At 35.0% G+C, this 24,780-nt stretch overlaps 1 protein-coding gene across 5 annotated transcripts in view; it reads right to left on the bottom strand.

Annotated features, from left to right (window-relative positions):
• RALYL (RALY RNA binding protein like) overlaps window positions 1-24,780 on the bottom strand; it is a 409,045-nt gene that overhangs the window by 256,608 nt on the left and 127,657 nt on the right. Inside the window, exon 1 of one of the 5 annotated variants that reach the window (XM_035317318.1) lies at window positions 1,774-1,833. The exons of the other annotated variants lie outside the window; for them this stretch is intronic. Coding sequence (XP_035173209.1) covers window positions 1,774-1,807 — 34 coding nt within the window. The 5' untranslated portion in view covers window positions 1,808-1,833. Of the gene's footprint in view, window positions 1-1,773; window positions 1,834-24,780 lie in introns of those variants that run through there. 5 annotated transcript variants of the gene reach the window in all.

The following is a 24,780-nucleotide window of genomic DNA, read 5'->3' as shown; positions in this document are numbered from 1 at the left end:
TTGTTTGTTTTGTGGAGAAGGAAAAATGGTCACTTGAAAAAAGGGAGCTATACAGGAGAAAAACTGTTGAAGTGCAGCAGCAATTTGCTTACAACTAAGCAGGCGGTAAAGCGAGAGGGGGTAAGAGCAACCAGAGATTTCTGAGATCTTGGAAAAAGTGGAGATTTCATCCACACAAAGCCTTACACAGTTTTGAATTGACTTTCTTTACTCTTTTGGTTGGCTGCTTGCTCCGTTCGTCCATTTACTCCATGTGCCCCGTCCCGTCACCCACATAATGTTTTCTGCTGCTGTTAGCTGATGCTGTTATACAGCTTCCCCACAACACAGTTGCTGTCTCTTCCACACCCGAAAACAAATCTCATATTTATCTAGTGTTATTTCACCCAGGACAGGCTCACAGGCTCCTTTTGACTAGTCCTTAGTCTCTCTCCAAAGACACAAGAGAAAAATTGTATAGAAAGTTTTTTTTTTTTTTTTTTTTTTTTTCCTAGGCTATGTCCTGCCTATATCTAAAGTTGTATTACAGTTTTGAAATATGAACAAAATAAACATGTAAATAATAAGGGATGGTATGAATCAATGTACTGGGTCTGGCTGGGATGGAGTTAACTTTCCCTGCAGCAGCCCACACAGTGCTGTGCTCTGCACTTGTAGCTAAAACAGCAGTGGTTTCACACCAGTGTTGTGTCTGCTGTTGAGCAACACTGGCACAGCATCAGGACTCCCTCTAACCCCCCCAGAGCCAGCAGGCTGGGAGTGGGCAAGAGGTGAGGAAAGAACATCACCAGGGCAGCTGACCTAAACCAACCAAAGGGGTATTCCATACCATATGGTGTCACACTCAGCAATAAAATGTAAAATGTGGAAAAAGGAAGAAGAGGAGAGGGGTGGGCTCTCATGGAAATGTCTGTCCTCCCAAACAACGGCTACTTGTGTTGACACCCTGCTTCAAGGACATGGTCAAGCATCACTCATTGGTGGGGAGTAGAGAGTAATTTCTTTCCTCTGCACTTCCACATGGTCTTTTTATTTTTTTCTTTTTTTTTTTTTTAATTTTTTTTTCCCCTTTGCTTTTTCCCTTTAGTTAAATTATTTAATTGCTAATATTTTTCCCTTAATAATTATTTTTCCTTTAATTAAATTATCCTTATCTCAACCCGTGAGGGGTTTCTTTCTTTTTCTTCTTCCCCTCCTCTTCTGAGGAGGGGCAGTGAGAGAGCAGTTGTGGTGTTCAGCTGCCTAGCACGGTAAAACCACCAAAATCAAACAGAAGTCTGTTTATAAGAAGGGAACAAAGAGTCCCATGGATCACATATATAATGACAAAAAGTATTTTGGTTAACACAGCAAAACATCATTGAGATTTAAAGCATTTTACAAATAATTAAAATATGACCTTGGTCCTCAGTGATACTCATATATCCATCTTCCATTGATAATCCAAATTACCATGCTGTAGCTTTATAAGAAAAACAACACAGCTCTTGAATTACCAAACATATATCCCTGAATATGTTTTAGAATTAGCTTCCATGCTTGAGTGAACTAAGAAGTGGTTGATTTTATAAGAAATATAAAGCTTTTCCTGCAAAGTGCTGAATCTTTTATATCCCACCAACCAATACACTACAAGCAGCACTCTAAATGCCACTGATTGCAGTCTGTACATTCTTTGTGTAGCAGAATCAATCCCTGTAAGCAAAATAATGGAGGAATACAGAATGTTGTGTATCTATTGTTGTACATAAACAATACAGAAAATAAACTTACTATATCCTGAGGGTCTAATCTTGGCAACAGTCATTACACAGGAGTCTGAGCGGAGACAATAAATAACTTTATTGCAGCAAATATTCCTGTGTAAATGTTTCCAAGATCAGTTCCCAAATCTATAAAGAAATCATGTTAAGAGCTCAGGTAAAGTTGTTTTCTACATTTATATAGTTTACATATGAAAAAATATATAAAAATACAGAATTTAACATTAAAGCTACGTTAGAACATTCAAAGAATTGCTTGTTGTTCTCCCCCATCCACTGGCTATCAAAAAGCAATTTAAAATTGAATAAAAAGGGAGATATTATCTGAACTGTAGGTGTTGTGAAAACTGTGCAGTGAAAATTAAAATACTAGTTTGTGCTGCAGCCATAAATTACTAAACTAATTATCTAGTAGCAGGCATAACTGAATCATTCAAAGGGGTAATTAGCAATCAGACATAATGAGTACTGCTACTATTTCTTGTCATACTGTATTTAGCTTCTGTGCAGCCTAGAGGAACTGAATTATTTCCTACCCTTCTCAGAGGGCATTACTGCTATATTGAGTGCATCAGCGCATATTATTACTCCCAGTAGTTTAATTCTTCACTGGACTGCACAATTCTGATTTTCCTGTCAAAGTTTTGCATGATCTCCTGGGTCCTCTTAAGAAGGTATCATCTTCACAGTTTCCTCCTCAGCCTTAGCATTAATGTAAGCTACAACAAAATAAAATTACTTGACTCGTTTTCAATTTTTATTGTATCCTGTTCACAGACATATGCTGCATCTTATAGACTGTTCACACTTTCTGTAGAACTTAAATGTATAGTATAAAAAAGTATATCCAGAAACTACAGAAGGGAGTTAGACAGTTAATGTTGACTGTTCAACTAAAAAAGTGTAAACCCAGGTGCGCTGTTGATCAAAGCCAGTCTAGACAGAACAAAAGCTCAGTTTTGTTTGTTTGTTTGTTTTGTTTTTCCCAGAGAGTTCAATACCCATACTTCCCCAAAAGATAAAAGAAAACAAAACACCCACCCCCCAAAAAATAGATGTTCTTTATATTTGGGAAATAAAGAGTGCACAGAGAATTCAGATTTGAATTCATAATGAATTGGTTGCTGTTTCAACTGTGCTTTTGAATAGAAAAGTTTATTTTCAGCCAGTCTCCTCTTTTCAGAAGCTTCAAATTACTGATAACCTTTTAATTTTTTTTTTTTTTTTTTTTTTGGGGGGGGGGGGAAGGGGGCACACATCCTCAAGAATATATTTACCACAGTAGAATGTTTCTTTATGAAAGTCAGATTACACCAATATCACTGCATTTTTGGAACACAGTTCAAGGACTTTGAAATATTCTTTAGTAAAGATATTGATTACCTATAAAAAAAGGTGGAAGCAGAATGCTATAGTGAAAGAAGGACTACTACTCTCCGATCAAAAACAAAACCAATCAACCAACCAAAAACAAACAAACAAACAAACAAAACCCCTCCAGAGCAGTTGTAAATAAAGATTATAAACATGTTATGTTAATATATATCAATAAAATATTAATGAATAAATAATTAGTTGCCAATGATCAAATTTTCTTTGATCACTTGTAAGTTCAGGCAAAATTTTCCTCTGCCCTCATATTAACTCTCAAGATCTCTGACTTTTATCGAGGGTTTATTGTGTGACCAAGTCCTTAATTGTAAGAATCTGGGCTAATCCCATATTACTGAAATTGAATGCATTCTTGCAATGACTTAGAATCATAGAACCTCAGAATGGTTTGGGTTGGAAGGGACCTTAAAGGTCATCTAGTTCCAACCCCCTTGCCATGGGCAGGGATACCTCCCACCAGACTAGGATGCTCAAAGACCCATCCAGCGTGGCCTTGAACAATTCCAGGCATTAAGCATCCACAACTTCTTTGGGCAACCTGTGCCGTTGCCCCTCCACCCTCTGATTAAACAATTTCCTCCTTATACCTAATATAAATCTACCGTTTTTTATATTAAAGCCATTACTCCTTGTCCTATCACTACACTCACTGACCAAAGGATCCCTCTCCAGCTTTCCTGTAGGCCCCCTTTAGGTACTGGAAGGCTGCTATAAGGTCTCCCTGGAGCCTTCTCTTCTTCAAACTAGACAACTCCAATTCTTCCACCGTCTTTGTAGGAGAGGTGCTCCAGTCCCTTGATTATCCTCATAGCCCTCCTCTGGACTTGTTATAATACTTCAATTTCCTTCTTGTGCTGAGGGCCCCAGAGCTGAACACAGTGTTCCAGGTGACATAATACATCAAAAATATAGAAATGTTTGGAACTGTTTTGTAACTCCTAACCAAATACAGTATGAATTAGAGATCACCATGAGTAGGGGCTTCAAAGGGGTCACACTTAAAAAATCAGAACAGGGTGTTTATGAGTTGCATCTACTTTTATTCAATAGTCACTTGTCAGTAGTCACTTCAATAGTCACTTGTCCCTCTTAATAGACTGGTCTAGTCATTTCTATTCAGAAAAAAATAAAATATCACAAAACATCTCACTGAAGAAACCACACACCCCAAACATCTAATACACATGCTATGGTGTGCTGAAAAATATTTTATTGCCTGTAACCCATGTTGACTACATTGGATTTAACTACTGTGGTTTTAGCATCTAAATATTTGCAGAGAAGTCTCAAATGTAATTTATGATTGTACTTGTTGATTAGTGTCGCCATGAATTTCATCTTTTTTTTTTTTTTTTTTTTTTTTTTCCTGACTGCAATTTCATTTTTATGTAATCTTTCCATGTAGCATTTATATGTAGATTTATAGCATGTTTTATTTTTATTTTTTATTTTTGGATGTCAAGTGGTTACTATGAAAACTCATATTCTTTCAGAAAACATGTTTTTTCCTGTTTTATTTTTCCTTCATCTCCTCACTTAATCCTGTATTCTCTTTTTGTTATCAAAAGGAGTTTTAGGGCATTTTGGTTCAAAATGAACATCACACAGATGGGTTACAATTTTTCCACTTTGATCTCCTAAAAACCTCTCAAATGTCTTGATCAAAGAATTCCTTTCCGAGAGCTGAGTCCTGTGGCCATTGGCTGTTTCACTGAAACTGTTGAGAACAGAACTATTCCCAGGAGTACATCCTGAAAGTCTGGCCTTGAACAAATGGAGGTAGGGTGCTAACATGAAATCTAACTGAAACTAACTGAAATCAGATTTTCCTCTTAGCAGTTCCTTCCTCATTATCAGCCCTTCTGTATCTCTGACAATTGATCTATTTTTGCTATGTAAAATCTACATATTTATACATTTGTGAATATGAAGCTTTCTTTAATCAGTCTGCATCTTTATTTGTTGTACACATTTTCTCTTAAAATTCTTTCCTTCTCAACGGAGTGATAGTAGATTTCATACCTGACAGCTATGTCACAACATGCTTCTAATGAAGAGCTAGTTTTCCCCACTTAAAGTCATTTATCTAAAAAGGTCAGTCCTGATTTCATTAAGTCTCACAAGGAACACTGCCTTTCAATTTAAATTGAGACAAATAGCATCCTGGAAAAAAAAAAAAAAAAAAAAAAAAGAAAAAAAAAAAGTTTTAAATGGCATTTTATGTATACTTGTATACTTATTTACAAAACACATACACAAAAACAGAAATCCAACAATCAAGATATTTTTTTTGTTGTTCTTTCAACCATCTTAGCAGAAGCATGTTAATATACTAATAATCTACAATATTAAAATGCATGAGCTCTAGTTCTGGCTCTCATCCTCTGATATCAACATATCAACATAACTTTGTGAGGCTTGACCAGTGCCTCTGCATTAAATCTGGTCCTACCTGCAAGATTGTTAATTGTTCTGTTTCCTCTGGCCTCTCCTAATCCTGGAAAATGTCATACTATGCTTTATAGCACCCTAGATAAATCTTTGTATAAACCAGCCAGAGAGAACATAAATGTAAGTAAAATGTTTCTTAAATTTTGTTCCTAAGTGTGAACTTCATTTTATACACCGTTGTTTAAAGTCTAGCTGTAACCTTTATTCAAATATCAAATTCAACTTTGGGATTCAGTAAAGCTGAACAAGATAAATGTTTCTTGCTTTCCATTTCCACACTCTGCCAGCAATTGTTGGTACAAACCTGATAGAATTGGGCTAAATTCATGTCACAACTACAGGTTTTCTTATTTACTTCCTTATCCCACCATAGCTGCAACCAAAATCACTGTGATGAAACAGCTGTCCCAATTCCCAGAGTTATTACCTAACCAGTCTTTAAATCTTATTCCAATCACTGACCACACAGATGACTTGGTAACCATTTTCTTATTTCCTTCCACACATTTAACCTTTTCTTACAATTTAGTTTTATTTTTCAAACACATAGATATGCAACTGTCATGTGACAAGGTACTCATTGACAGCAAACCTGAGATTTTGGGGTGCTTTGAGTACCCAAGTGCAAGGGTACAGGAAACCACTGACTATAGAGCTATAAGAGTGACATACCATAATTTATGGAAGCAATCTTGGAAGTGTAGTTTCTACTAAGTGAAGTTCCCACTGGTCTTTAAGTCTTTGGATGAAAAAAAAACAGCAACAAACAAACAAACAAAAAAAGGGTGTTTTAACATGACTTTTTATATGTAGTTTGTTCTGTCTGCCAGTGTTTTGTTGTTGGTGGTGGTGGTGGTGTAGAAAGGGAAAAGGAAAAACAAACAAACAAACAAACATATTCTATCTTCAGAAGGGGTGGTAATGTTTTTGTAAACAGAGACCTTGTATTATGATATACTGAGTTTCGAAATCATACATCGTACAGGGTTGCACAGAAAAGATTCCTAAAGGGCTGGCAGACCACCTATTAATGCCTTGAGGTTAAAATAACTGACAAAGAATGTTAGATTGAAAAAGTTAATTTGACTACTTTGATGGCAGATTTTATGACGCTTTTAGAGTAAAGTATTTTCTAAATGTCATCAGAGTTTGCACTTTGTCTGAAACTGGTACGTCACATGCACTTTATCTTCCAGAATAACAAAATAATGAAAGAAACAACAAAAAAGCACTTCTAGAAACACTCTTCTAAAAAGCAGCTAATGTCCCCTCCTAGAATAAACTTAGTTACATGGATGCAGTTGAAAGCAGAATTCCTCCTGGATTTTAAATATGTAGCTCCAATGACAAACACTTAAGGGAGAAATTATGCCCTCAGATACACTTCAGCAGCTGGATTCCAGTACATGTTTTGAAGACAGAGTTTGCCCTAAAGAAGTAAAATAAAGGACAGTCTCATAACCTTCAAAGGGATCACACTTAAGCATAATGCCAAGGGGATAGAGTACCAAAGATGAGGGAGAAGCAGCTGCATCTAGTAGATCAGGATTCAGCTTGTTAAATATTTTGTTTTATATATATATCCATAGCATATATAAAATATCAACAAAATACTTTCTCCAGTTCTCTAGATAAATCTGATAATTTCCCTTTCCTACGTTGGAGATAAATGCTGCTTATTTTTACCTTACTACACTGTTAATATTATTTTAAAATAGTAAAGAGAGATTATGAATGAAATTTTCAGCTTTCAGGTCTTTCAGCATCAACATACAGTATTTATTATGCAAAATTCTGAAGTTTCCAACTAAGCATACCTTCCAGTACTGTAGTTGTATCTTTTTCTAGGCTAGGTTAAAATTCTTAGGAGATTAAAAATTGCTCTACTTAGAAATGAAAATTCACACATGTTCCATATAAAACCTCATTTCATTTGATTTCAAATGCTATTTAAACACAACACACTAATTTATGTGCTATGTATATTTTAATTTGCAAATATAAAGGAACAGAAAATCAGTTATAAAGATTTCAGGTATTGTCATTTTATGGTAGACACCACCTTTGTTTTAGAACACACGTAAACTGAACTCTAAACTCAAATGTTATTATTACAAATATTACAATGACAGTGATGCTTGAAAGATTGACACCTACCTTTTACAAATTCATCTTTTGACTATGCATTCATTTGGTTGAACAACTATCCTTCAAAATTTGTAATATATCAATTTTCTAATAGAAAGTTTCAGGCTTCAGGACAGCTCAGACTACTGCTTTGACATATTTTCCTTCAGCAGCATTTCCAAGTTTAAAATACTTCAAATAAAATGCTGCTTTATGTACCTTCTCTATTTCAAAATGGAAAATCAAAATAAAAAAATAACATAAAAATTCATTTCATATGTATTAGTACAAAATACAGAACGTAGACACAAAGTGAGTAAGGCTTCTAAATATAAATAATTATTCTATAATTATTCACTAGAACCTCAAATTCTAGTTGTGCTAGGGAAAATATTATAGGCAAAATAGCATGGTAAAAACTAGACAGAAGTAATTTTTTCATTTGATTTTTTATGTTCTGTAAAAGAAGACTGGATTCCAGTTAAATTACCCACTAGTGAATGAAATTTAGAAGCTAAAAGAGCACACCCCCCTAAAAGAGGAACTGTTTTGAGTTAATTTTACTAGTTTCTGAAGTTTCCAGTTCTGAACATGACCAGAACTATCAACTTCCCCATGTGAAGGTTTTGTTAGTCTTATTTCATAGGGTTAGATAAAATTAGCACAACATTCTTAGAAAGAAAATAGCTTTGAGCTACTGATACTTACATGACCTTAGCAGTGCAGAAAACTGCTGTAACTATATCTTTCAGTGACCACCTACTTATCTATGGATTCTCTGTTAAGGTTTAGCACACCTTTATCAGAAGTTCACAACATCATTACCACTATACAGACTTTTCCCTTGTCTCTGCCTCCTTTTTATACCAATAGTGTTCCAAGCAGCATCAAAGCTTGCGGAAACAAGTTATTTTTGCAGAAGCCACTTCGGCATAAATCAAGGATGCAGTCTCCAAGACAGTAAGGCTTGCTGGCAGAGATTGTAGTCTCATAACTAGTATGACATGTCTAGCATCAGCAAGCATCATGGTGTTAAAGCTCTGGAGACAAGTGTTATATCAGCACTGACTGCTTAAAAACAACAACAACAAAACACCACACCACAAAAAAACAGGGAAGAAAAATCCAAATATTTTCCAGTTGCTCATAGTAATGATAGTCAAAAATGAATGGGGGGTAATTATGTTTTTATTAATGGAGTTGTTATCCTAGAAACACCAGACAACTCCTCTCTTGGAAAGATACAATGCAAGTTAATTTCTGATAAGGGGAAAAGGTTCAGCTATCTTCCTCAAAGGAAAAAAAAAAAAAAAAAAAAAAAAAAAAGTTTCAATACAACTTGACTTACTAGAAATTTTGAAAACAATTGATTTTCCACTTGTCCTTGACCATAACCTCAGAATATTGTCTCCAGTGGACACTTCAGTAGTCATAATATTAGCTCCTATAGTAGATTTAAAAGTGAATAACTAAACAGTAGGTGTTATTAGAGCTTAAGTTTAATTTTGCAGAAAGCTGAAGTATTAGATTCAACATTCAGAAAAAGATGCTGCATTACAAGTCCCAGATCTGGTAAACTGGTAATTCCGGAATGAAAAATTTTCATGAAAAATCAGCTGATACATGAATTTGTTTTATAAGAAGTGAGGAATTAGTGAAAATTTTACAAGACTTTTTTTTTTTTTTTTTAGGACTTTTATTTTGGATGAAAATATCTTCGCATCCCATCCACGCTTATACAAACATACAATATATGTGCGTATCAGCTCTATGTGTGTATCATAGCACTCTATAAAAACTGCATGTAAGTTTTTATATGTAAATGCATGTATATTTTATAATTTTATGCATATATATTTTATAATTGGCACTATGATAATACATAAGGAAAGTTCAAAGGAACAGATAATATAAATCAGGCTGAAATTCAACTTAGGTAGTATCCTCCAAACCATATTAACTGATTTCCTTTTTCATCTCCAGTCAAATCACCTTATTTTCTTTGAAAGGGATGGAAAGATAGTAAAAGGTATAATATTTTTTTTCCTTCCTTCATGAGCCATTGACAACCGCATTTCTGTTAATCCAAAATCTTACTGACTTTTTTAGTGGTTGAAAGGAAATATCTGCAAGCTGAAATTTTTGAAAAAGCAGCAGCTTAGTTTCATGATTTGAGAATAGGTAATACCTTGAGTGTTAAAACCAGGCAGAAGTGCAGGTTTTTCTCACACTAATTCATTGTTTAGGATCTCATTAAACAGGAGACATAAATCATTCATGAAGGTGGTGAACATTAAGGGTCTGACACCTGTTTGGGCTAATCTATAGGACTTTACCTTTTTTTACTCTCTGTTCTGTTTTATTCATTACCATTGTGGTGGTTTTACCGTGCTAGGCAGTTGAACACCACAACCGCTCTCTCACTCCCCCTCCTCAGATGAGGAGGGGAAGAAGTAAAGGAAAGAACAACTCACGGGTTGAGATAAGGATGATTTAATTAAAGAGGGGAAAATATATATATATATATATATATATATATATATAATTAAGGAAATATTATTATTAATTAAACAATTCAACTAAAGGGAAAAAAAGGGAAAGGGGAAGAGGAAGGGGGAAAGGGAATAACTAAACAAAACAAGTAAAGGCTATGTGGAAGTGCAGAGGAAAGAAATTACTCTCTACTTCCCACAAATGAGCGATGCTTGACCACATCCTTGAAGCAGGGCCTCAACGCACGTAGCTGGTGTTTGGGAGGAGGACAGACGTTTTCGCAACGAGAGCCCACCCCTCCCCTCTTCTTCCTTTTTCCACCTTTTATTGCTGAGTGTGACATCATATGGTATGGAATATCCCTTTGGTTGGTTTAGGTCAGCTGCCCTGGTGATGTTTCTTTCTCACTTTTTGCCCACCCCCTAGGAGGGTCAGAGAGAGTCCTGATGCTGTGCCAGCACTGCTCAGCAGCAGTCACAACATCAGTGTGATACCACTGCTGTTCTAGCTACAAGTGCAGAGCACAGCACTGTATGGGCTGCTGCAGGGAAAGTTAACATCCCAGCCAGACCCAGTACAACCATACATGAAATACATGCATATATGCATATGGGGGCCATATGACTTCCCAAACCATATGCTAAAAGATGTAGAAAGACTAAATAGTATTCAGTTTGAAATTTGTTGCTATTTCAAACTGCTTGAATGTTTCTCTGTTATACTGAACAAGGAAAACTCACCAGGTTATATTTCTGATGCATGTTTCATGTAACATTTGAATTCCTTACAGCTTTTCATCCAAAACAACACTGGGACAGTGGCAGCAGATGCTGAATAAGGAACTTCAGTAATGTGGAGTCCAATGGACAGTTTATAGCAGAATAAAAAGTATACCCATGTTTTTGAGCACTGAATAGGCTGATTAAGAAATAGATCAGTTTAGAAAGCACACACCAACTACGAAACATAGTTTTGAAGTTTGTGAAGAACATTTTCCATTAAATTAAATGTTAAAATAATAATAAATTATTTTGAAAAAAAGCTTAGAAGAAGCTGGCAAGGTTACAAAGGGGACAATCTTGAAATCATGCCTTGCAGACATCACTGAAATCACAACTAAAATGCATATGTGGATTTCTCCACTCAGAATGTATGCTGTACTTTGAGAACTGCAAAACAGGCACATTGAGAAGGACAAGATGTTACTCATTTAACAATTAAAGAATTACAAAGTAAGCAGGAAGGCATAAATATTATAGGAAAATCTGCTATCTTTTTACAGCTATTCCAACTTTGACCATTACTTTCAGGTTGCTCAAGAATTTGAAAATAGCTGCAGTCTTTCAGAAGCAATTCAGTGAGTTAAATTTACCTTTAGATACTATACTGAGAAAGTACACTAATGTACATCAGAACTATTGTTTATTTTAGCTGAATTTTCTAAATATGAAGACTCCACCTCTCCCCCCATCCCCAGCAGAAGAAACACCAAATCCCATATGCACATTTATTTACATGATTAAAGTATCATTTAGAGAGTAATAGCTCATTTGTAAACAATACAGTTACTTGTTTTATTATTGCTTTCCTAGAAGAGTTGTGTACCTATTCACGATATGTAGTCAGCTACTCACAGCAAGCAGCTGCATACCTGTGAGGACTGCCAAAAGGCTATTATAATTTCTACGGGACTGACACAAACTGTACAATTGAACATGCAGAAAGCCTGCTCACAAACAGAGCAACCTTTCTTTTTTTCTCTGCTTCCCAACTCCAGACAACATAAAATACTTAACTTATACTGCTTAATATTAGACATGGAATGTTACAGTAATATTTATTACACATATACATTAACATTTAATTCTTAATTTAATCTCTTTTTTGATCATTAAATGGATGGAGTTTATTTATTTATTCTCAGTATTATTTTCTAAAGTATTGACTAAGCAGGTGTCTTGGTGTTGAGGCAGAACAGGGCAGAGCCACCAAACACAGCCCTGATTCATTTCTAGGACTGGATGCACACAGCATATAATAGCATGACTGTGGGAAGAGCCAGTTGAGTAATGCATTCTAATGAGGATTCACAGAGCATTATTTTGGCATTAGGCCCTAAATCTTTGTACTGAAATAAATAAAAACTATGAAGTGATGGTATGAAAACTTTGTTCCCTTGAGATCACCACAAAGACCTCAGCTGAGATGGAAATGAATATTCAATAAAGAAGTAAGCACTGGAATTGCCACAGTTGATCCTAATTATTAGAATGTTTTGGCTGTGTATTATGATAGAACCATTATAGAAGCACTATAAAAACAATACTAATAAACTAAGCAATATTTTCCAAGATATCCTCTCAGAACTTAGTCTGATTATTTTATTTGTACTTCATATCCAACTAAGACCTTCTAAAACCTTATAAAGGAACAGAATAGAACCCACTGAGAATAAAATAATTTTGTAAACACAAACTACACCAGATGAATGCTTGCTCTTTCTTTAAGTTATGCTTTGAAAAGGACTACTGAAATTGTGCAGACATGTCAAGAATTTTTTTTTTCATTTTCTTTCATTTTCTTATGAACATATGGAATAATTCCTGAATATAATACAATAATATGATCATAAGTATCTTTCAGTACTGAACAAATACAATGGAACAGGACTTCTAGGTGCAGTGGCTCATTTTAAACATTTATTTCAAGTGCTTTTTTTTTTTTTTTTTTTTTTTTAAGAATCAGAAATAAAATTAATTTATATTTTGGGGGATATGAAGACACATGAAGCAATTTAGAGCTGTCTTGAACTGAGTTTCTAGAAAAGCTGTCCTGGAAACCCATTACTTGTAAAATAGAAATTCTTTAAATCTTAGACAAATATGAAACATTGAGTCATATTTATGCAACTCCACAAGGTGATAAAAGCAAAATATGAAACAACATCTATAGAATGATGCTCATAGAACAACCAAGTGACAAACTGTATAAAAACAATACTTTGGGGTTATTAATAATCCATAATTGTCCAAATTTCTGGAGAAACCAGAAGCTGAGTCCAAGTTCTACAGGAATCAGTTGGGCTGGGGTAATGATTCAAACAACCTTGTCCTCCTCACACCTTCCCCATTTCTTCTCCTCCCAGAAATACAAACAAACAAACAGCAACAATGACAAAAAATAATAATAATAATAAAAATAAAGCATTTAAAGGCATTTACAGTCAAAATATTTTCTATTGAACTTTAGTGTTTTAGTAAAGTCATTGTTAATTTCCAAGTACTCTTTCAATGGCTGTTCCTTCCATCTTTCCTCCATGCCAGTGAACAATATTAGCATGTCTGAAAAGTTATTGTTATGGTATTAATGTTCCAGCTATAGATACTCCAAAAGTGTTCAGAATAATGACCTGCTATACAATGCCCCTTGTACATGCATACTTCTCTTTCTTGTATGGGGCATGCATCAGAAAAAGTTTAAACACCATACCAAGTGAACCCTCTGTAATTATTCTTTCACTTATTTGGGCTTATAATGCCTTTTGTCATCACACGGAGTCCTAGATTTTTATCACCTGTTCAGAAGAACACAGAACACTTTAAAAGATGTGTTACAGAATAACAGAATCATAGAATATCCTGAGCTGGAAGGGAACCACAAGGATCATCGAGTCCAACTCCTGGTACCACACAGGCCTATCCAAAAATTTGGATCATATGACTAAAAGCATAGTCCAAACACTTCTTAAACTCCAACAGGCTTGGTGCTGTGACTACATCCCTGGGGAGTCTATTCCAGTGCACGCCCACCCTCTTAGTGAAGAACCTTTTCCTGATATCTAGCCTGAACCTCCCCTGTTGCAGCGTGACTCCATTCCCTTGGGTCCTATCACTGGTCACTAAAAAAGAATGGATTTGTGCCTGCCCCTCCACTCCCCCTCATAAGGAAGCTGTACACCACAATGAGGTCTCCCCTCAGCCTCCTCTTTTTCAGGTTGAACAGGCCCAGTGACCTCAGCCACTCCTTGTACATCTTCCATTCTAGGCCCTTCACCATCTTAGTACCCCTTCTCTGGACACTCTCCAATAGTTTCACACCCTTTTTATACTGTGGTGCCCAGAACTGCACACAATACTCAAGGTGAGGCCGCACCAGCGCAGAGTAGAGTGAGACAATCCCTTCCCTCAACCAACTTGCAATGCCATGCCTGATGTACCCCAGAATACGGTTGGTCCTCCTGGCTGCCAGGGCACACTGCTGGCTCATATTCAACTTGCTATCAACCACAACTTCCAGATCCCTCTCTGCAGGGCTTCTCTCCAGTGTTTTGTCACCCATTCTATATATATAGCCAAGATTGCCCCATCCCAGGTGCAGGACCTGGCTCTTACTCCTGTTAAACTTCATGCAGTTAGTGATTGTCCAGCTCTCCAGTCTGTCCAGATCTCTCTGCAAGGCTTTTTCACCCTCAAAAGAGTCAGTAAGTCCTCCCAGTTTACTATCATCAGCAAATTTACTCAAAACTCCTTCTAGTCCTACATCCTAATCATTTATGAAAACACTGAAAAGAACTGGCCCTAGAATGGAGCCCTGGGGGACCCCACCGGTGACTCATTGCCAGCCTGTTGTAAATCCATTTACCATAACTTTTTGAGCCCTACCTGTCAGCCAATTGTTCACTCATTATATTATGTTTTTGTCTAGACGTATACTGGACATTTTGTCCAGTAGGATCCTATGGGAAAGTGTACCAAAAGCTTTACTGAAATCCAGAAAGATCAGCTGGCTTCCCTTGAACAGCTAGATGGGTGATCTTAACTAGATGGGTGATCTTAACTAGATGAGTGATCTTATCAGATGTTTATCAGGTCATGATAAAGCTAGACTTATTTTTCCCTCATTTGCCAAAACTGAGTGGATACAATAAACATTCACACTGAACACAGTAACTCTGGCCAATCAGGGAATTTCCAGGAGGAGAGTTCTTCCTAATTTTCTTTATCTTTCAATCTAAATAATTGAAACATTCTCAGAAAAAAAAAAAAAAAAAAAAAAAAAAAAAGCAGTGGCACCTCTCACAACTGAAGCTTCACAAAAAGTTTTTAGAATCTAGGTAATGAACAACTAAATAAAGAAAATAAACATCCAAAGCCCAGTGTTACATAGATAGATGTTTTCACAGAATACAAAAATATGAGTCATAAACACCCAGAGTTTACACAACATGTGCTCATAGTCTGGAAAGCCAGTTGTTCCCACAACCCACCAGGAGTGCTGCTACTTAATGTACTCCATCTCATTGCACAGGAAAGGAAATGGCAGGTTCCAAAAGCCAACTAAATAACAGAGCTCTGCTCAAAACACAGCAAATGCATGCTAAGGTATATGTCTACTCTTTTTAAAACATCACAATTTAAAAAGAAAAAAATCTCCAAGAAGCTAGTTTAGCACTTTTAGGATGTGTAGAATGTTCTAATTCTTGTTATAAATGAGATATGAGTATACTACCCTATTCCTGATCTTAAATCATCCACAAGCTAACCCACTTTAAAATAAAAATAATAATAATAAAAAAATCTGATCATTTATTGCTATGATTTTTCACATATTAAAGCCTGAGATACTTTGCTACAGTTGTAGCAGAGCTGACCTTCAGACCTCCTCTCCAAATGCTAAACTTAGCCACCACACTGTTCATAATTGAAGCAGATGGTTATGGGCTTAATATGCACATGTGAACTTTATAAGGTCTGTTCTCATCTCCAAAGAACAGACATGGAAATATATCAAGGTCATCAAAGTCTTTTCTTTGCTCTCCAACATAAAGGGGAGCTGGGAAGTGGTGGAAAAAGACAGGAGGGAGAAAAAGAAAAAAGTGCTTTCCATGGTGTTCTAGTCTCTCTGTAGCATTGAGTTCATGCTAGTAGCTAAATGCAAACTCAGTCACTCACTCTGTTGGTTCCAGTACTTTATTTTTTATTTATTTATTTTTTAAAGGCAATTCCATCTCTCCCTCTATGATAACTAGTTTCTTAACCTCATCATGAGAACTTAGTAATTGATAGTGATTACTGTTGCTGCAGATAATTATTGTCAATAACTCTCCCCAATTTCTCAATTCAATAAAAAGTCCCCATGATTTAACATATGTAACACAATACCTTATATTTAAGCAGTTAAAATGAATTTTTTAAATCATAGTACCTTCCAACAGATAGCTTTTATTTCTCACCTAGCCTGTAACAGGATTTTTTTCTAAATATATTTTTAATTGTTTCAACATTAAGTTTCCCAGTTCATGGAGATGTTGGAATATGATTCTGTTAATATATTAATGAATACAAATCACTCCTTATATCAAATAATGGACTGATACTGACAGCTATAGTATGCCTCATCATTATAACAAATTACTGAATACTCATTTACTGTCTGGGTTAATGTTTCTTGACTTGCTTCTCCATTTCAGAGCCATATTAGAAGCCTAAGCTATGCTTACTACCTATCCATTGGCAAATTTAAGAAACCAAAAGACAAGTTCAGAGCAGGTGATTTCTCATATATTCTTTCAGCACAAGTGTAAGTGCTGACTGATACATCTAGGGTGCACAAAAACTTATACACAAGAAACACATTCATAGAAGAGAAGATTTGCCATACTGATTATATTAATGGTATACAAAGTATATTCATCCTTCTTTTAAAATTAGGTGTTTCCAGGCAAGTTTTGAACTGCTGTGCCAGACAGTTTTACAAACAAACAAAACAATGGCAACAACAACAAAAACTTATTAGATAAGTGTTTTCCTAATCCTGCAAAGTCACCAAATGCCTGGAAGCATGACAGCTGATTTTTTTTTTTTTTTTTTTTTTTAATCCAGATTAGAACAGCTGAAATCATTTTAAGGAATGAGTTAATAGAAAAGAGCAGAATAATTATCTTAGATTTCAGCATAAACATCCTGTTAAAATAATGATTACATGTTAAAAAAAGGAGGTGGATGTGGAGGGGTGGAATTTCAGACACACACACACACACACACACACACACACACACACACACACACACACACACACACACATGAGACAGACAGACAGACAGAGTGAGAGCTGCAATGTTCCTGTGGAAAATACTCTTATTCACATGGGCATATGGTTATAGCAACAACTGCCTTGATCTGGATAACTTGTACAGTTTGTACATGAGATTATAACGTGGTAAAATATCAACAGAGATACTACTAGTGAATTTTTACAGTGATTAAGATAAAGAAAATTGATACTGCTATGACCTTCCCCAAATGTACATTCTCACCCCTGCCCTTGTGAAAGTTCTGATACTCATGTGATTACATACAATGAAATTCCAGAAATTTATTCAAGAAAAAAGTGATTTTACTTTTTCATCATATCTCTCTGAAGCAGCTCATTGCCTGGTGGTACAGATTCAATATTTGTACAAGAAAATGAGAGGAAATACCTGAACAAGCGCAGACTACAGAAGCTCCTGTTTTGGTGAATTTGTGCTGGTGGATAATTCTCTCTACCTTTCACAAAGATGAAGACAATGAGAAAGCCCTTACCACTACTTTTTGCCATACTAAGGAAGCTTAAAAGACACAAGCATCCTGGACCTAGATACCATAATCCTGTGTCTAGGTGGGAGCTGCTCATCATTAGTGGCACCAAGCATAGGGATATTTTATGACAGGGCTATGTCATCAGCAGGGTGTGATTTCTCCAAAGTTCTGTCATTAATAGCTGTGATGCTGAATGATATTTTTCAGACTCCTCAAGTGATTTAGCTCCAATCCATTTAGAGACTTCATTTTTCATGAAGTTTAGAGTCTTAGCACTTCAACAGGCTATAAAATATCTTTATGAAGTTTGGTAACAGTGTTATGCACAAACTGAAAGCTGCAGAGATTCACATTGTCAGATTCAGTGATGTGGCATATTTATGGATAGAAGGGGAAAAAAGGACAGCTGCTGGCTTCCTCTCCATATAGTACTCTTTATTAAACAATACAAATAATGTGCATAAAGTCCTATCTATAGCTAGCTTGCACCATTCTCCAAGGAAGAGTAAAATCTATGTATATAAGCTTCAAAATTGTCCCCACAGCACCCCCACAACTTGCTTCATCCTTTATCTTCTTGCTCTTTTTTTTTACACATGACAAAATTTGGGAATTTAAGCCTAATTCACCTTTATGAGCTCTCTCCCCTTCATGTATTACAAAAGTATATGTGTACTTTATTTTGTTGTCAGCTTTAAAACCTTTAAAATAGTGTTTCTATGCCTTAATTTATCACAGAAGACGAGAAAGAAGTTAAACACATGCAAAAATAACCAATCTCAAGGACATCAGTTCTCACATTCCTTCTATGCTGTAGGTTCCTAATAAAATTGTTGTATTGATTTAGACCGTTGGCTTGCCTATTCCAGTAGCCAAGACTAGTTAATAGAAGATATTTCTGAAACAAAATTCACTATTAGAGTAGGCTAATCATATTTCTATTGAATTGAGTCATTCCATAAAATACTCAAGTCAGAAATATTTTCAGTATCCCTAAATGTGTACAAAATCTTGAACCTATAATTCTTTCTGATCAGACCAATATATTGTAAGGAAATATTGAGCTTAAATTATTATGTAAAATTGAAACTATTAATCTCATTTTAACTTTTAAATGGAAAGTCACAGAATGGTTAAGGCTGGAAGGGACATCTGGAGGTCATTTTTTCCAACTTCCCAGTGTCAGATTATTAAACAGTTAAAAGAAGGATTTTTTTTTTTTTTTTCCCATATGACTTCTCTTTCTTCTTTTTCTACCTCTTTTTTCCCTTATCTCTCTTTTGTGAAGTGTCAAAACCCCCAAAACATAGTAACATCTTGTCATCCTGTCCTAGATAGAGTTAAAACCTTCCTTTAATAAATACTGTGACTTCAACACAATTTAAGCTCAAGACCCTCTCCATTTTATCCTCCTGTGCAATGAATATTTCTTATGATTGTCACAGTAACCTCCATGCTGACCATGAATTATTAGTCAAAAGGTAAGAATTTTCCAGCAAAATTTCCTTAAATCCCGTCTTTTCCTGTTTAATGGAATTCATCCTCCAAAATATACTGAGCTTATTTATTTTCTCTCATCCTGCTCTAGACTTGTCTAGAAAAAGGAAATAAAAGAAAATGCCTAAGGCCTTAGTCAGTGGAAATCAAGTAATTTGCTGAGAATATTTTATTGCATTATTTTTTTTTTTCTACTGTGTACTGCATAGGAAGGCTGAAAAAAGTCATGATTTTTTATTTTTATTTTTATTTCTGATAAAGAGTTTGATTAAATATAGAAAATATATATATATACTTATGCAACTAATCTTGTAGCACAAATAAGACCACAACTTTAATATATATATATATATATGTATATGTATATATTTGTTACATCTGTGGTCCAAGCATTGGACAGAAAGCATGCAGTCAACTTTTACCCAAAGAATATTTTCTCCTTAGCACTCAGCTCAGTCAGACATCTGACTGGCTTTCTTGTTTGTTTGTTTTCTCCTTTGTGCAAGGGTACTTGGCTCCCAAAAGAAGCAAACATTTCCCTGGAATCCTCTTACAGTAAATAGATTTACTCTACTATTAAGATGTGTATCTTAGCTTAATATTGTTTTTAAATAAAAAGTAATATATTGTCAGGAAATTAATCATTTACTTGCCATGACGATTTATATGATTTTTATATGCTATATTAAAATTTTGCTAATTTTATTTTCTATGAAGTGTCTGCAACGCACAAAATTTTCCTGTAAGCTATGAGAAATCTTTCCATCTTCTCTTAGTACAGGTTATAACAATAAAAAGAGTAGATTTTTATTTGAAAGTTTGCCACAGGCAAATGTTGCTCTGACAGAGATTGTAATTTGTCACTAGTTGTGGCTTTCAATCTTTCATTATCTACACAAAACTGGACAGAAATCTTCCATCCTTCCTGGCTGATCCAGTTTAATAAACCTTAACGTTTTCAGTTTTTATTTTCTCCCATTAATGACCATGAATTCAGCAAGACCAGGTCAAAGACCTAAGTGAGGTCTACAAGGAAACTTGTGTGTTCACAGAATATTTCATGGAAGATCTATTGATTTTTAACATCTGTCTAAAGAGTTCAAAATGTAACAGTGAGCACAGATACGTAGAACTGCTTTCTCAGCACTTTGAGGAAGTAAATTCTTAAATCAAAGGCCCACCAGTTTCTATTAATTTGGAAAAATAAATGTTTGTATTGACCTCTTTGCAAACTGTACCACATGTGCAAGACTATCAAGGCAACATGCAGAATAACAATCACAGCTGCTAGTTTGTCAGCTTATATGGATGGACTTCTTCATCTTACTGTATTTTATAGTGATAATTGTTACTGGGTTTGCACAACATTATGCTTTTAAGAGAATACTCTGAAAACTGATTACAGAGATATGAACTTTCTAAAAAGTTTTTTTTTTTTTTATTTTTTTATTTTTTTCTTGAGATATCTATTCACAAAATAGAACATAGCTTGGTTGTTAAGGTACTACAGTTTAGAGTAGGTAAACAAAAAACAAAAGCAACAACAAATATTAAAAAAAAAATAACTTACAATTGCATAGATTCACATAATCTAAAAATGCACTACATGAAATGCCAAAAGAACACATGTAGACATCAGTAAAATCTACCAATCAATACACAACAATAGATTAGGCTCAATTTATTTCCTAGACCTCGACTCAGTTTTAAAGATGGACATATACAAAGCATAGATTGTGCCCTTCACAAAGATGTTTAAGCATGTATTTTATGATTGTGTGTTCAAGTTATGCCTTGATTGATCAAGGCAATACAACCTGGGAGGGGTCATTCAAAATAATGGGCACTGGGATCTCTTTGATTAAAAATTAACTGGAAGCATCTTGTTCAAATGCTTAAGTATGATATCTAGTTTTATCTGTCTTTTGCGGTCACCAAATCATGCAGAGTTTACAGAACAGCACTTATACATGATCAATTACCTCGCAATAGCCTAGAGGCAGATATTGCATGATTTTTTCCACAATAATTCAAATCCCCACTATTATTAATAAATAAATACCCATCTATTATTCATTTTCTCAGACTTTATCACTTAAAGCTACATAAAGTTACAATTTTATACCCCAAAGGTATTCTAATGAGTTATTCTCAGATAATCAATTGTAAGGAATATCTGGGATCATTTATCAGACCAAAACTGATAATTAATACAAATGCTGACCATTGCTATTTCTGGAGAGCTTTATCTTCTCCAAAAAAGTAGTGTGAGTAGAGAAGGAAAAAGATGGTAAAGATTTAAGAACCAGGATTGTGTGTGCTGAATTTTTATTTTTGGATTGAAGAAAGTACATGATGAATTTTGAAAATTTGTATCTGCACAATTCAAAAACAGTCAAAGAAAATTAGTAAGATTGAGCAAAGCGGCATACCATCTATGATGAAATACTCATGAACATCAAAGGACTTTTCATTTTAATGACAGCTTACAATTTATTGGTCCAAAGTATCTGACCTAAAATAAGAAATAGATATTTGTAGTTTAAAAAACAAGCAGGAAAATTATTACATATTGGAAGAAATAGCCTGCAGCTGAGACCTTGGGCTGTGAGGTCATTAGATTTCAGAGTGTCGGAGGCAGCCAGGATCAATACAAAGGTGACAGACCTGCATGGGAAATGATTCAGATATTTCAGAAGTGTGATGGAATTTCAACACAAGCTTCTAGTCTTCAGATAAGATTTGAAACAACAGATTCTAAACCTGAATATACAATAATATAAAGTAGATAATCTCTTGTCCCTTTTCATAAGTGATGGTACCACCTTCTTCCATTTGAAAGGTCATTAGCATCAATAATTGTCTTCAAAGATTTTGAGAATTTATTTTATATTGAATCTTCAAAGAGAGACAGATTTCAGATCTGACACCATATGGGGATTGGAAGAAAATAACACAATTGCTATGAAAAGATATAGATTCCCAGTAGAAGTATCTTCTGCATCTATTTTATCAAGAAAAATCAGTATTAACAACAACAACAACAAAACAGCATAATAAAATATTCTTAAATCAAAAATCATAGTTTAGACAATTTTTTTATACTTAAGATCATGTTTCAGAAGCTTGTTGGAATCATAACTTTAAGAAGCCCATAAGGACAGAAGACATACTACTTTTTCTAAGAGAATTTAGCGTGTAAATATAAGATAATAAAGGCAATACAACAGACAGTATTAAAAAACTTTCAGGTTTAAACAACAGCTTATGATAAAGCAGATGAAAATGCCTCATAAAGGGGGACAGATCTCTTGAGTACAACAGCTTATGCTCCTCAGTGTTTCTAACAGAAATCATTAAGTGGTAGTTATTCAGTTTGCCTTGTACCAATTTAAATGATGTGGCTAACCTTGTAAGGCTGACCTGTGCATCTCATTATGAATATGTACATAGACTATCACATTTTATAAACACAAAATTTAAGATGCAATTTTGGCACACATTTGCAAGAATTAATATCTTGAAATTTAAAGTGCTTCAACCAGAAATGTCTCTTATCTTAGGTACAGGGATTTCAATCCCCACCAAAACTTCAAAAACATTGTTAAAATTTGTTCTGCAGAATGATCAAGAGTGGCCATTATCTTGAAAGGACTTCTCAGTTTTCTCATATGCATTTCCAGAAATTATGTTTCAGTCTCCTTATGAACCTGAGCTTCAGTGATGATTTCACCATCTGCCTAAAAGCTTACAGAAACAGGCATGGGGAAAACAAAGTTAGCTCAGGAAGGGTTATATAGGAGAAAGCTCCAAGGTATGGACCATTTTTCATGTTTTTGTGTGTATAGAACATAAATATTTTCTGTAGTTAGTTTTTTGATTAATAATGAGTAACTAGCACTATTCAATTTTCTTGTACAATATTGATCTGTTAAACCACCTTTACATTGCATACTTTTCCGTACACACACCTATGATAAAATTTTCTGTTGATATTGCCAGCTAAAAAGCATCAAAGCTGCCACTGACTTGAACACAATTTATTAATTTCATTGTTCTTATGGAATGACTACACGGAAGTAAATCAAATCCTCTGAGGTAACAGCAATGCCTGTTAACATGACAATGCTGTCGTTTCTTATGAACAACATGATACAGTGCAATTTGAAAAGACAGAAAACACAAACGATAAAAAAAACAATTACTGGCTGATAAAAATATGTAAATAACTCTTCATATTGACAGTCCGTAAAACTGACTTGTAGCTAACTGCAAGATGAAGCTTAGGTCTCAGACATTTGATATACAACAAAGTTTCTTAAATCCTTAAATTCTGATCTGAGCCCTGTAATGATCCCCCCAAGGCTGCAGACTTTACAACTGGCAGATCATTATTTTATAGTTTAATACATTTTCTTCCAGCAAAGCAGTGCATAAACAAGTGCTTTAGCAATTAAACAAATGTTGCAGGGGCATGTAATGGTACCCATACCTCACTTCTATGAGCTTGGTTATCTATATAATAGACTTAATTGCTCCCACAGTGAGGGACAACATGGACTTCTGCCAGACCTATTTGAAGGAGCCTTCTACTGTGTGTGACCAGCATGATAACCAAAAAAATCTGCTTTGCACTTACAGAGATTGTCAGAAGTGTTCTGTCTCCCAGAAAGGGCAAAATTATAGTGGCACATCTGGCCAGTCACATCAGACAGAAGGAATAAATAAACTGGCTTAGGTACTAGCTCCTCCAAGTAAAACTTATGTTTCTTGGACTAAATTCATGGGATTAAGAGTTCTGCATCAAGAAGCCTCATTAAACTCATTTTTCCTTCCTTTGAAAGCAGGAAACTAACTGCAATGGGGAATGTTATCCAAAAGAGAGTACGCATGAAAAAGGGAAGTGCAGTCACTTGCATGACTGGAATCCAGAATAAATCCAAACATCTTGAACAAAAAAAAAGGTTGATTTTAGCAGCTTTATTGGGTAACTAAGAGTGTTATAAAAACTAGTTTCTACAACAGAAGCAAAGAACTAGACTTGGTTAGCCCAGAGCTCCTTCCATTTCTGTGTTGCTAGGCTGACAGAGTAATGATTTCTAATAAAAATCTAAGGAAAAAAAAAAAAAAAAGGCCCTAGTAACCTAAGATAAATTTAAAGGGAAAAAAATGAAAACACAAAGAAATTGAGAGAGTGCAATAGGTAAGAGAAGTGTCAGATGCCTCTGTGGTCAACAGTATCAAGCAATGAGAACCTTCAGAAAAGCTGTGGAAAAATTCCAGTGGAATTTCATGAAGTTGTTAAAGAAAATAAAGGTTGTTTTAGCAGTTAGGCTACCATTACTTGAATCAGAAACTAGATCAACATTTTCTGTTGTTCCAGTAGAGAAAATAAAAGGAAAAAAAGAGAGAAGAGAAGAGAAGAGAAGAGAAGAGAAGAGAAGAGAAGAGAAGAGAAGAGAAGAGAAGAGAAGAGA

Source organism: Oxyura jamaicensis, chromosome 2 (assembly GCF_011077185.1).
Source record: "Oxyura jamaicensis isolate SHBP4307 breed ruddy duck chromosome 2, BPBGC_Ojam_1.0, whole genome shotgun sequence".
In the NCBI taxonomy this organism is placed as follows: Eukaryota; Metazoa; Chordata; class Aves; order Anseriformes; family Anatidae; genus Oxyura; species Oxyura jamaicensis.
Note: the sequence above shows the minus strand (reverse complement) of the source record. Positions and strands in the feature narration are given on the sequence as shown.